Genomic DNA, 15,136 nt, shown 5'->3' with positions numbered 1-15,136 from the left:
GTTTCTCAATTTCTCTAGTTTAAATACAGTGCCCCCTGTAAGTCAAAGCACACAGAGTAGGAGACACAATTGGTTCTCATGTTTGGAGTCCTAGGAAACCATCAACATAGCCTACAGTAGACTTCCCTTAGCCAGAAAATCACCCAATTGCTCTTGACAGTGATGGGTTTGAACTCAATGCTGTCTTCTCCACCTACCCTCCCTGACACATCTCTGTTCCACTGTTTGATCCAGTAGTAGAGGTTTGAATTAGCTCTAAACGAATCTATTCCTAGATCTGGCAGAATCATCTAACAATGATGGAGATCATGCTATACCTGGCCATGAACCAATAAATAATGCATTTTAATTCCACTTAAAATAATTTGTTTTCTCCTGGGTTAGTTACAATCAGGTACCAAGAAGAATAGAAATTATTTAAGTTTTCAACCTTCATTCCAACAGTCTCCCTCTTCTTTCTTTCTTCTTCATTTTCTTTTTCCTTCTTTTGTTCATTATTTATTTATTTACATATCTTCTACTGCTCTCCCGGGCCATAGCAGAGAGCTGGACTGGAAGAGGAGCAGCCAAGTCCATATGGGATGCCGGCACCACAGGCGAAGGATTAACCTACTGCACCACAGCACCAGCCCATCAACTTCCTCTTAATAAGGCCATCTTCACACACAGAATGTGTCAGAACTGATGATAATCACTTAACTCTATTCCTTATTTCCTTCCAAAAAATGAACTCAACTCTAAAGCATAATCAGAATCTTTGTCAATTAGATAAAAATCATCTGAACTAGTTTCATCATTTTTTGATCATTATTGAAGATACTCTATCTTCAAAGTATTATATGTCTTGGGAATGAGACCATTAAAAAGAATTTTAATTAAAGGTTTTTTTTACATATTTTTATCTTCATTTTATTTGGAAAGTAGAGACACAGAGACAGAGATTTTCCATGTTTTGGCTCACTCCTGAAATTCCCACAACAGCCAGAGATCTAGGCCAGGCCAATGTCAGGACCCCAGAGCTTCCATCTGGATCTTGCATGTGCTTGGCAGGAACTCAAGTACTTGAACCATCATCTGCTGCCTTCCAGGTTGCACACTGGTGGGAAGCTGGATCAGAAGCAATGAGCTGGGACCATAACAAGGCTCTCTGATACGTGATGCATGTATGCCAAGCAGTTTCTTAATTGCTGTACCAATGCCTGCCCTGAAGCTTGCTATTTTATAATCAAGTCCAATGAAACCTGTTTTTTTGATAGATTTATGTTTGCTCCTGACCGTATATAATGTCTCCATTCTCTCTAGGTCAAGGCTAAGCAAGTAAACTCTTTAATAACCTTTGTAGGTTGAAGTAGCACAGGAAAAGAGTGAAGAGTTTAACTCCTTTAACTAAGAGCTGGAAGAGCACAAATCCAGATGCTTTGCTACAGGGTCATAAAAACTTCACAGCAGACTGTATCCAATTTTAGAGTATAATAAAGAAAATACAGTTATTGTTGCTAACAAAATAGTAAAACACAATTCAACAAAATACTTTAGGGCTAGGTTATTCCTCCATCACAATGCAGCTTAACCTGACAAAATCAAAGTCAACACGTCATCCTGAATTTTGATTCTAGCCCAGTAATGGAAACCTTCAAATCTGTCAGCATGAAACACAACCCCATTCCACTGGAGGATTTTGTTGGTTTGTCTTTTTTTTTTTTTTTGACAGGCAGAGTGGATAGTGAGAGAGAGAGACAGAGAGAAAGGTCTTCCTTTTTGCCATTGGTTCACCCTCCAATGGCCGCTGTGGCCGGCTCATCGCGCTGGTCCGAAGCCAGGAGCCAGGTGCTTCTCCTGGTCTCCCATGGGGTGCAGGGCCCAAGCACTTGGGCCATCCTCCACTGCCTTCCCAGGCCATAGCAGAGAGCTGGCCTGGAAGAGGGGCAACTGGGACAGAATCCGGTGCCCCAACCGGGACTAGAACCCGGTGTGCCAGCGCCGCAAGGCAGAGGATTAGCCTGTTAAGCCACGGCGCCGGCCTGGTTTGTCTATTTTTAATTTATTAATTTCTGCTGTATCTGTAAAGCATTTTAATGAAGCTCTAATTCTTAAAATTTTCTGTTAACTATAAATTTCCCATAACTTTCCATTAACTTTATACTCTAAAAACACTTTCATTTCTCCCTTAAACCCATAGACATTGCTCTACTTGTCTATATTTTTTTTCTCTTTTTTTTTGATTTTTTGACAGGCAGAGTGGACAGTGAGAGAGAGACAGAGAGAAAGGTCTTCCTTTTGCCGTTGGTTCACCCTCCAATGGCCGCCACGGTAGGCGTGCTGCGGCCGGCGCACCGCGCTGATCCGATGGCAGGAGCCAGGTGCTTCTCCTGGTCTCCCATGGGGTGCAGGGCCCAAGGACTTGGGCCATCCTCCACTGCACTACTGGGCCACAGCAGAGAGCTGGCCTGGAAGAGGGGCAACCGGGACAGGATCGGTGCCCCAACCGGGACTAGAACCCGGTGTGCCGGCGCCGCAAGGCAGAGGATTAGCCTAGTGAGCCGCGGCGCCGGCCACTTGTCTATATTTTTATAGTGTTAACATGTTAACATTAGTAATTTTACTAATAACAGTATTAACAAGACTGACAATGGTTTGAGTTTTCCATCTTTTGAGGTAGCGGGTTGCACTGCCTTCATCTTGAAGAGTTACTTCAACATTAATCTTAAAATTTATTAGCTTTACAAGTGCGTATGTGCTTGTTCTGACTTAAACATTGCATAATATATACGTGTATCAAAAGATCACATGATACCCCATCAATATGTATAATTTTTATGTGTCAATTAAATTTATTTTTAATCTCCTCTATAATTTATCTAGGTTTGAGCTTTTTTTTTATTTTTGCCTAAAATGTAGTGAAAGTTTTGCAATTACAAAATCTCTGGGGGCCAGCATTGTATTGTATATAACAGGTCAAGTCACTGCCTGCAGTGCCGGCATCCCATATGGTCGCCGGTTCTAGTCCCAGCTGCTTCACTTCTTTTTTTTTGTTTTTGTTTTTTTGTGTGTGTGTGTGTGACAGACGGAGTTAGATATTGAGAAAGAGAGAGACAGAGAGAAAGGTCTTCCCTCTGTTGGTTCACCCCTCAAATAGCTGCTACAGTCAGCGCGCTGCGCCAATCCGAAGCCAGGAGCCAGGTGCTTCCTCCTGGTCTCCCATGTGGGTGCAGGGACCAAGCACTTGGGCCATCCTCCACTGCCCTCCTGGGCCACAGCAGAGAGCTGGAGTGGAAGAGGAGCAACTGAGACAGAATCCGGTGCCCAACCGGGACTGGAACCCGGGGTGCAGGTGCCGCAGGTAGAAGATTAGCCAAGTGAGCCATGGTGCCGGCCCCAGCTTCTTCACTTCTGATCCAGCTCTCTGCTATGGCCTTGAAAAGTAGTAGAAGATGGCCCAAGTGCTTGGGCCCCTGCACCCATGTGGGAGATTCAGAAGAAGCTCCTGACTCCTGGATTCAGACCAGCTTAGCTCTTTAAACATGTGGAGTTATTTCATGAATTTGACATTCCAACCTTCATCACAAGTGCCTTGTGTCTAGAAAAGGACTGTCGAGAAATTTGCTTTTCATGATTTCAGAAAGTGAATTTGAAAATGAAATTGGAAAATATATATTGTAAGGCATTATTTAAAACATGTACATAGAGAAACTTGAAAATTAAGGAAGGGGGATGGGAATGCAGGTGGGAGGGCAGGCACAGTGGGAAGAATCACCACATTCCTAAAGTTGTAATTATGAAATATATGAAGCTCATAACTGCAAAATTGTATAGCTCTGCATATAGACTTATTCTGAGGGTACAATTTAAAAACTTAACATGGGATATCAAATCCCCATAGTGAGGTGGTAAAAAAAAGGCATTTTAAGTGTTAAAGAGATCATAGGGATAGGATTAAGTGTTAACATGATCATATAGATATGATTAAGTGTTTAGTAATCATAATAGAATTAAAAAGGCATGAACTTCCAACATGGAAAGTGATTCATACAGCTGGCTCATAGACAGATCATTGCTGAAAGCATCACCCTACCTCAGAATCAGCCCTAAATGCATTCTAGTCTGGTTGAAAAGGCCACAAAAGCATTTCAGGCATGGAAAGCCAGGACACTGTGGCAAAAAGTGTCCTACATGAAGGACCTCTGTGGGTGAAATCCCAATGGAAAGAAGTGGTCATTGGCCGGCACCGCAGCTCACTAGACTAATCCTCCGCCTGCAGCGCCAGCACCCGGGGTTCTAGTCCCGGTTAGGGCACCGGATTCTGTCCCGGTTGCTCCTCTTCCAGTCCAGCTCTCTGCTGTGGCCTGGGAGGGCAGTGGAGGATGGCCCAAGTGCTTGGGCCCTGCACCCACATGGGAAACCAGGAGAAAGCACCTGGCTCCTGGCTTCGGATCGGTGCAGCGCGCCAGCCGGAGCAACCATTTGGGGGGGTGAACCAACAGAGGGAAGACCTTTCTCTGTCTCTCTCTCTCTCTCACTAACTCTGCCTATCAAAAAAAAAAAAAAAGTAGTGGTCTTCAAAGAAAGATGAGAGAACTTCCACTTTGCATATGGCCTTGTCTAAATATTGAAGGAGTTCATAGATTCTAAAGGCTTCCATAGCCTAGGCAGCACATATCAAGATCCTCAGGTAATCACTGATGTCATACGTAAGTGTTAAATATCGAATTAACAACAGGAGTCACTATGCACTAACTTCCTATGCAGGACTCTGTCCTCAAAGAGTTGTATCATGAGAGTCAATAGTAAAATTTGTTCTCAAAGAGCTGATGTAGACCAGAGATTTTAAATTTTCATGTGCCATAATCTTAGAGAATTTGATGAAAGCTCTGGTTCTTTCCTGTGGAATAAATATGCATATGTACAAACCATATTGTTTCTCAGTCTTCCAAAATCTATTCTTAGACTTGGAAAGCTTTCCCCAAGCCTACCAGCTTAGTAATGTTTCAATTCGTAAAGAAAACAGTACTGAACAATTTTATTGTGATTAATAAGTTAATCCTGCCATCTAGTGGTACTGTTTAAAAAGAAGAAACTTTCGTCTTTTTGATTTTTAAATTAATAATAATTGTACAAGTTTATGGGCTACAGTGTGACATATATACAATGTATGTGAGTCAAATAAGAATAACAAACATTTCCCTTTCTTTTACATTAACTTATACTGTGTTATTTCACAAGGAATGCCACCTACCCTTTATTTGAAGATTTCTTTCTTTATTTAGAATGAAAAATGACAGAGAACCAGGGAGTAGAGGAGAAAGAGAGAGAGAGAGAGAGAGGAGAGAGAGTGGGAAAGAGAGAGAGACAGAGATCTTTCATCTGCTTGAAAAATCAGATCTGCTAATACTAACTGATAGAATTAAAAAGGGAGAGAAAGATCCAACATGGGAAGTGGGATACACAGCAGACTCATAGGATGGCAGATGTCCTAAACAACACTCTGGCCTCAGAATCAACCCTCAAGGCATTCAGATCTGGCTGAAGAGCCCATGAGAGTATAGCAGGCATGGAAAGCCAAGATATCATGGAAAAAAAAAAAAAAAAAGACCTAAATGAATGATCTCTGTGAGTGAGATCCCAGTGGAAAGAATGGGGCCATCAAAGAAGGAGGTACCCTTCTCCGAAGGGAGGAGAGAACTTCCACTTTGACTATGACCCTATCGGAATAAGATCAAAGTCAGCGAACTCTAAAGGCTTCCATAGCCCTGGCAACTCATGACTAGAGCCTAGGGAGATTACTGACGCCATGAACAGGAGTGTCAAATTGTTAAATCAGCAACAGGAGTCACTGTGTACTTACACCCCATGTGGGATCTGTCCCTAATGTGTCGTCTAAAGCCAAGTGATGCTATAACTAGTACTGAAACAGTATTTTTATACTTTGCGTTTCTGTGTGGGCACAAACTGATGAGGTCTTTACTAATTATATACTGAAGTGATCTTCTGTATATAAAGAGAATTGGAAATGAAAAAAAACAACAACAACAACAACCTGGTGTTAAAATGGAAATGGCATAGAAAATTAATTAATTTGAAAAAAAAATTATGTAGGATCTCTGTCTTTAATGTGCTATACATTGCTATTTAATGCTATAATTAGTAATCCAATGGTAGTTTTTTCACTTTATGTTGCTATATGGGCAAAATGTTGAAATCTTTACCTAATATATACTAAACTGATCTTCTGTATACAAAGAGAATTGAAAATGAATCTTTACATGAATGGAAGGGGAAAGGGAGCGGGAAAGGGGAGGGTTGCGGGCGGGAGGGAAGTTATGGGAGGGGGGAAGCCATTGTAACCCATAAGCTATACTTTGGAAATTTATATTCATTAAATAAAAGTTTAATAACAAAAAAAAGAAAAATCAGGTCTGAGCCAATCATATTCAGGAACTAGGAACCAGGAACTCCATAATTAACTCCTTTCAAGTATCTCACATAGGTATCAGGGATTCAAGTACTTGAGCCGCCATCATTGTTTCCCAGGAAGATTGGCAGGCAACTGGCTCAGAAGAAGAATGGCCAGGATTTGAACCACTACTCCAAAATGCAATGTGGGTACAGCAAGCAGAGGCTTAGCCTCAGAGCCACGATGCCTACTTTTTACTAGAACACATCCTGCATTCACTGAGATCATGCTAACAGGAGGAGACAGGGAGATGATGTTTCATGAATATGTGATATTTGCACATGGCATGGATACTGCAAGCATATAAAATAAAAACAAGGTTATGTATTCCAAAATACAACTAAATTTTTAAAGCTAGTTTTAAAAAAAAAATGGGATATAAAGTCATTTTAAGGTAATCTTTTGTTAACAGAGAACTCAAAGAAAGATAACTCACTTTTCACAGCTAGTTCCTTACCACATTCCTTTCAAAAGCCTTATGTGCCCACTTGGGTGTTAAATAATGGACTCTGCCAGACATCATGGTGGATTCTGAGAACAGAGAAGCACTAACTCCTAGGAGCTAAAATGAAGACGATTCCTTTATTTCTTGGCTTTTAAATTTTTGTGAACTTTACATCTGCAGCAACTATGCCTGTGCCTTTCTAAGAACCAAAAAGACAACCATATGGAATTTTTATTAAAGAATATGAATAATGAAGGTAAAAACAAGGCCATCAGCCTCTGAGCCCTTACTTGTACTATCTTATTCAATTTGGTAATAACATCACAAACCCAGAAAATGTTATTCTCACTTCATAGATTGTTTGGGGGACTTCCAAAAGTTTTTGGGAAGTAGAATTAAAGCTAAGTTTATTTTGTGTTTTGAATTACTGTCAGAATTACATAAACAGTTATGACAAACTTTTTTTTAGAAAACATTGTGTTGTGTATAAAAATCTGAATATTTATATTTCTTGTGTTTTTCTTTATGTATTTTACATTTACTATTTTGAACCACTGGAAATACGTGAGATTAATTTGTGACATGAGTTTACATGTGTTGTCATTGTGCCCATTTTCTTCACCTTGTCCAGAGTATTATTAAGAAAACAATAAATTTATTGCATCAGTTGAGCTGAAAAAAAAATTTTGAAAAACATGCAGTTTTTTTTATAATGAACATTTTCCATGAATTTTTTGAAAGTCTTTCATCTTAAGAAAATTTATGTTTAAATTACCTCTGATTTTAGATGTTGGTTCTTATTTTTGTTTTTGTAATATGTAACCTCATTTGTATATATATTATAACCTTCTGTTACATTACATATATTATAATCTCCTTTGCAGCAATATGTATTATAATGTATTGTAACCTCATATCTGATATGTATTACTTTGTAAGATGTAACCTCATTTGTATAACCTGAATAACCTGAATGTAATTGTGCAGTCATATTTATCTTCTCTCTCTCTTGTTGCATGCACACATCTGAATCTAAATGCATTAGAAATGAATTGTTTCACAAATTGCTTCTCACATTGGTAAAGGATAGGAAAGTGTGAATGCAATATCTCTCACTCTCTTTCCCCAAAATGTCTTCTGTAATTGTTATCTCTCTTCCCTCAATGTCCAGTCCAAATGTGTTGCTTTCCCCAATCAGTTGCCCCTTTTCTCTTCCTTTCACAACACAGCCACTGTTCTAATGTTAATAACTTACCCCTCCCACACCTGGTGGAGGGAGCTGTGGCTCATGAGACTCTACCTTTCCCAAACCACCAAGGTAAGCACACCTGATCCAGCAGATGGAGCAACTGGAACACCCTGGCTCCTTTTGCAGAGCTACCAGATCAGTAAACAGAAACTGAACCAATCGCACACAGAATTCGTTCCCTTGAAGGATATCAAATAGAGAAAATGGGTAACAACCTTCTACAAACTGTATTCTCCCAACTGTATTCCATTTTTAAGGACTGAAGTTTGAAAGCCAAGCCAAGGGTCAACCAAGCGTGTTATACAGATGCCCTCCCCCAACTCTACCTCCAAAAGAGGGATTTGTGTCAGTTTGGATTAGGTGTGCCCACATGTGATAGAAAATAACACTTATTTAGACAACTGACCTAAAAAACACCAGGAAGGAGCCAATGAAGGAATGCAAACCTGAATGTTTCCTCATGGCACAAGATGATAGCTCAAGATCTAGCCATTAAAACTGAATCCCAAGTGACAGAAAGATGACAAGTGGCAGGAAGAATACCAGCTGAGAATCAGATTTCTTAGAAGCACCTCTCAGATCTTGCAGTTAACTACCAAATGATTATATGGTATCCGCTGCCTACAAAGAAGACTGTAAATGTGATCTTTCATCTTGGTTGCAATGTCCCCAGCTAAAAGTGGGGCTTCTATTAAATAAGAGAATGAAAGATGGGGTTCTTCCTTAATAGTTTTTGCCACGAAGGCAAATGCAATTGATTTGTCTACTTTTCTTCTCAGCTGTTGTTTTTCCTAGGTGATCTTACTATTACAGTGGCATTAGAATGACACCTAACAGCATAAATGTTCCAGTTTGGAGGCCAGAGTTAGAATCCCAGCCCCACTCCATGTTAGCTGAATTACCCTGTCTCCATCTCGAGATATATTCATCCCATTATGCTCTTCTGTTTCATAACAGTACTGATCCCAAGCTGATTTCCCTCTATTTGTGAAGAATAATCCACATGGAGAATGAGCCTTTGTCATTTGCTGTTACATCTTCAAAGCGTGGATTAACACCTACCAAGTAAGAGTCACCACATACATATTTATTAACTTAAATTATTTTAGCAATTAAATTCCTGTTGAGAAGAATGTTTAGTAGAAAATAACTTATTTAAAAATAGCTAAGATTTATGATTTGATTTAAAATGGGCTAAAAATAATATACAATATGAAACCTTGCAAAAATATATGCACATACACACAGCAAAGTGTTGTAAGCATATAAGCTATAGGTATATCATAGATTATCTGCACATGCAAAATCATATGTTTTCAAAATCCCATTGCCTTATAAAAAGATTATCTATAATTATATATTTCTTAATTATAAATATATATACACACAAATTGATACATTCAGGAAAATACTAGAAATTAATATATTAAAATCCAAATATTGTACAGAGATTTTTAGACCTCTATGCAAAATAATGAATTTCCATTGTTTTTCCAAGGCAACAACAACCAATTTAGGAATATATCTTTCAATATTCTTATTAGTAGAAAGATTTTTGATCAACATACACAGTAGGTTATATAAAATCTAAATTGAAATATAATTTCAATATAAAATTTTTTCTAGTCAATTTTAAAAGGGGTCAAATTTGAGATCATAAAACATTTGGGTACAGTCTATGAGAGCAGAAAGCTTTCTATCTCACACAGTAGCAGGGCCACAGACAAGTGTGCTCTCTGCCAGCACCACCGTAAGTCTTGCTTTCACTCCCATTGTAGTTGCCACGGGAGTTACTCCAGCGAGACTTAAGGAGATGATGGTTACCGACCACAAGTTCAAACTATGGCCCCTTGCATCCAGACATATCTAACATTTCTTGGTTGCATGAGATAATCCGCAAATAAATTTCAAGAGCCAAAGGGAAGTAGACTATCCACGCGTCCCTGTGGCCTTCTGGGAAGTTTTAAACACCTGAAGAAGACCTGGCATCATCTGACCCATTCTGAAGATCAGGCTCTGCCTCAAGAGATATTTTGGACGGATAGGGCTTGATAATCAGCTCTACATTTTCTTTCCTGCCAAGAAACTCTTAAATTGTTCATAACGCTTTCCTTTTTCAGAGACAAAATGTGGTGTAGCCCATGCTTTCAGTGCCTCTAGACATTAAGAAATGCACAAAATCTAAGACTGTGACCTCAGCTATTTCTCTCATTTCTACAGCTCCCCAGGAGTGCCCGGGTCCAGTGCCATGGGAGGAGGATGCTTGGCTGTGACTTGGGACAGTTTCTGTTGACACTCAGAGTGGCCACTGGACAACCACAAACAAGGCCATGGCATCTCCCAGAGCTAGCTAACCTTCCCCCAGATTGCCTGACAGTTGTCTAGTGTTTCCTTTCACATCCCAGTGAGAATGTGGGACTTACAGAGGACTCTCTGGGACCCAGATGGAACCAAAGCTACCTGGTTCCCAATGACTACCTACTGCTTAGCCAACTTACATGAAGGAAGTTTTGGGTTTTTTAGTGTTGCATGCTATTCCTAGTCAAAAAATCATAGAAAAAAAAGACACTAGATTTATGAATATACTTTATAGTATTAAACTTAGAAATCAGACATTCTACCACCAAAAATCCATGCTGAGGGAATGTCAAAATCAGAATGTCCAAGAACTTTCCCTGGGTGCAGAAAGTCAAGAGCGGAGCCTAGAGAAAATCTATGATTCAAAGTCATGGTGCAGAACAAACTCCGGGATGCAGACTCTTATTTGCTGAGCATGGGGCTTGAACTTTTATTTTGCTTATCCAAGGAAATGAGGAAACAAGGATGATCTCCAAAGTGGTAGAGCCATTAACCCTGATTAAGCAACTATTCCTTTATCAGCTCACCTAGAAGCATTGCTAAGTGGCCCACATGTCTAGGAATATGCCAAGATCACGTGCTTTGCCTGCAATCTAGTTTTGCATTTCCTAGACTAGATGTGAGTTTAGGTCTTGACAAAAGATTCTATTCTTTCAGAAAAGCCTACATTTCTGCTGATGGAATGCACTGTCAGAGACTTCATCACACACAACACTGACTGGCCTTTAGAGAAATACAGGAAAACTTGCATCGTATTAGTAATATAATGTAGAAACAATTCCCATCCAAGCAAGATCATTTAAGATACAAGTAAGAGGAGAAGACTAACTTTCAGTAGAAGAATGGATTCTCACAATAACAGTACAGATTAGTAAGTTTAAAAATATCCTGATGGTTAGGATACTGAAGTTTGCTACAACTCCAGGTGAACTTAAAAATGAAGGAGTAACAGGATTATGGGAACATGAGGACTAATTATGCCGTTTTTATTATTTCATACATGTAAAATCTCACAATGTAATAATTTTAAGCAAAAATATATTGGATGAGGTGTCAGAATATTCAATGATGAATAATAAGATGTCTCAGAAATTCTAATGGAGAACCATTAGAAATCAAAGACTGTCATGAAATGTTGTTTTTCATGGATTCAACACCATAAAAGCTACCCACTAGACTGACAAAGAATCTGTATAACATGGCAACTGCATGCAGCTCTAATTTCCAGAGGATGTGCACATAGCATGGATGACAAGAAGAACCACTGACCAGCCACAAAACTCAAAACCCTTTGCTATAACCTGTAGTTCAAACCTTGATCATTTTTCCCTCTGGAAGAAAAAAGTCACATTTTTTCACCATTAGCAGCAAACACATTCTCTATCTATGATAGTGCATCCCATCTTGCATCTAACTGTTTCAGAAATTAATAGATAATATAAGTAAAACTGAAGAACTTACTGAGCTAAAATGAAAACTTTTAATAGCATCCTATTGGCACTATTTCTGCCTCCCTGTCTTCTCTCTGGGACAAGTGTAGCACCAAAACCATGATTACTGCTGCTCTCTATCCTGCACAGCTTGCTCACCCTCTCTGAACCCAAATAACTCTATTATCCATCCTGCAAAGTGTTATCTTTAGAATAAGTACAATATTCAAAGCAGGTTCAGATGTCCATCAATGTTCCCTGATAAGAAGCCTGCTTATCCAAGACTCTCATCATGAAATCCATTTGGGCAGAGACTTCAACCAAATCTACACCCTGGTCTTTCCTTGCGTAGTTACCCATTTGAGTCTGACTCTGCTTTGAATTTTGAAACTTAATCTGTTGTATCCTTTTTCCTAATTTTGAAACAACAGAAAAGACAAGCATTTCATAGGCCACAAATTTTCTGTATTTTCATTTAGCTCAGACTTCACAACATTCATAGCCTCTGAACTTATAGAATTTTTGTTTTTTAAAAATATTTATTTATTTATTTATTTTGTTTTTTTCTAGCCAGTTTTAACTTTTTTTAACTTTTATTTAATAAATATAAATTTCCAAAGTACAACTTTTGGGTTATAGCGGCTTTTTCTCCCTGTAACCTCCCTCCCACCTGCACCATCCCATCTCCCACTCCCTCTCCCAGAGTTACAGAGACAGAGAGGGAGAGGCAGAGGGGAAAGAGATCTTCCATCCACTGGCTCACTCCCCAAATGGCTGCAAGGCCAGAGATGAGCTGGTCTGAAGCCAGGAGCCTCTTTCCAGTCTCCCACAAGGGTGCAGAGGTCTAAGGACTTGGGCCATCGTCCTCTGCCTGGCCAACGCGGTCACTTGGGGAGTGAACCAACAGATGGAAGATCAATCTCTTTCTCTCCCTCTCTCTCTCTCCCTGTCCCTCTCTCTGTGTAACTCTTTCAAATAAATAAATAAATATTTTTTAAAAACTTGAATACATAGTGAGGCATCTGAAAATAATTCAATGATTTGTCTATGATTAAGAAGAGGAAATGATGAGGTTTTTAATTTCATTTTTGTTCCCTTTTGCTAATCTTTCTTTTCTTTTTTCTGTAATGATTATGACTTATTTATTTATAGAACATAGAAATAAAGAAAACAGACATAAGGAAATTAAAAGGAACATAATATAAAGAAGTCTTTTAGTTAAAAACGTGTAAGTTAAGCTACCTGTTTGATATTTTCTATTCTGTATATAGGAATGGGTACACATCGGCTGTTCTATTGAATTAAACATGGTGTGGATATTTCTATTATTCCAATGAGTGTGAAAGTATTTGCCTCCAGATGGTTCTAACATTGACTAGGTTTTTTCATATTCTCAGATTTATGCATTTTCCCAGATATTTAGGTAACTAGGAATTTTCACAACTTATAGGAACATGGTGAAATGGAGTTTAAAAATAGATAGTAAAATGAAAATCATGTGAAAGAATGGAAAAATAGAAATCTACAATCTAAAAATTCGGCAAATACTTCAATAACTTAGGATGAGGATCCAGGTGGTCTACCCACTTATGGAGGCTTTTCTTTTTGTCATTTTTTTTTTCTTGATGACACTTTAATTTTGGATGAAAAACTTGCTCTTGGTGATTGTCCTACCCATGGCAGCCTTCACTTCTTTATTCCTCAAGCTGTAGATGAGAGGATTCAACATGGGGATCACGGCTGTGTAGAACACGGACACCACTTTATTGATGTCCAGAGAAGATATTGCACCTGGTCGCACATAGATGAAGAAGAGAGTCCCATACAAGATGGAAACCGCTGTGACATGTGAAGAGCAGGTGGAAAAGGCTTTCCGTCTTCCCACAGCAGAGCGGATCCTCAGGATGGCAATGAGGATGTGACAATAGGAGACTATGATGGTCAGGCTACTGACAACGAGCACAGCGCCAGCCACAATGAAAACCAATAATTTATTGATCCTGATGTCAGCGCATACAAGAGAAAGCAGGGGAGACATGTCACAGAAGAAATGATTGATTATATTGGAGCGACAAAAAGGGAGTCGAAAAGCAGCTGTTGTGTGAGTCATGGTGTTTAAGAAGCCTGCAGCATAGGGCCCGGCCACCAGCTGTATGCAGAGCCTCTGGGACATGGCAACTGAATACAACAGTGGGTTACAGATGGCGACATAGCGGTCGTAGGCCATAGATGCCAAGAGAAGGCACTCAATGGCCACAAAGAACCCAAAAAACCATTGCTGCAAGGCACAGCCCAGGAAAGAGATGGCTTTTCTTTCAGCAAAGAAGTCGGTGAGCATCTTGGGACCCACAACTGAGGAAAAGCAGATGTCCACAAAGCACAGGTGGCTGAGAAAAAAGTACATGGGTGTGTGGAGGTGGGAATCAACCCGGATAAGAATAATCATGCCCAAATTCCCTGTCATGGTAATGAGGTAAAAAAGAAGAAAGAGCACGAAAAGAAAGGCCTGGAGCTGAGGATGGTACTTTAAACCAATGAAAATGAATTCTGTGATCCTTGTATAGTTTTCATCAGCCATTGATTGTCCAGATCTCTACAGTAAGAAAAGCAGAAAATTGATAATGCACTCAGCTGTTAGTTTTTAAAATCAACATAATGAACAGAAAAAAATCATTGTGGTGCTTACTTAGAAATACTGATTATTTTCGCCGGCGCCGCGGCTCACTAGGCTAATCCTCCGCCTTGCGGCGCCGGCACACCGGGTTCTAGTCCCGGTCAGGACACCGATCCTGTCCCGGTTGCCCCTCTTCCAGGCCAGCTCTCTGCTGTGGCCAGGGAGTGCAGTGGAGGATGGCCCAAGTGCTTGGGCCCTGCACCCCATGGGAGACCAGGAGAAGCACCTGGCTCCTGCCATCGGATCAGCGCGGTGCGCCGGCCGCAGCGGCCATTGGAGGGTGAACCAACGGCAAAGGAAGACCTTTCTCTCTGTCTCTCTCTCTCACTGTCCACTCTGCCTGTCAAAAAATAAATAAATAAATAAATAAATACTGATTATTTTTAAAGTCTAATAAAATGCTAATAAGTCAAATATATCGCTGTTCTAAAGAGTAATTGACATGTTTAAAGAGAAAATTGGAGTTTAAGAAATAGTTTGACAATAGTAAAACCTATAAAATTTTTCACTATCTTACAGATTAAAATGT

General features: G+C 39.7%; 1 protein-coding gene across 1 annotated transcript; it reads right to left on the bottom strand.

Annotated features, from left to right (window-relative positions):
• Positions 1-13,566: 13,566 nt before the first annotated feature.
• LOC133764229 (olfactory receptor 5G9) lies at positions 13,567-14,511 on the bottom strand. The gene has a single exon (XM_062197904.1). It carries the CDS (start codon positions 14,509-14,511, stop codon positions 13,567-13,569), a length of 945 nt encoding a protein of 314 aa, XP_062053888.1.
• Between the last annotated feature and the right edge of the window lie 625 nt (positions 14,512-15,136).

The sequence above is a fragment of the Lepus europaeus genome, chromosome 7 (genome assembly GCF_033115175.1).
Source record: "Lepus europaeus isolate LE1 chromosome 7, mLepTim1.pri, whole genome shotgun sequence".
Taxonomy (NCBI): domain Eukaryota; kingdom Metazoa; phylum Chordata; class Mammalia; order Lagomorpha; family Leporidae; genus Lepus; species Lepus europaeus.
Note: the sequence above shows the minus strand (reverse complement) of the source record. Positions and strands in the feature narration are given on the sequence as shown.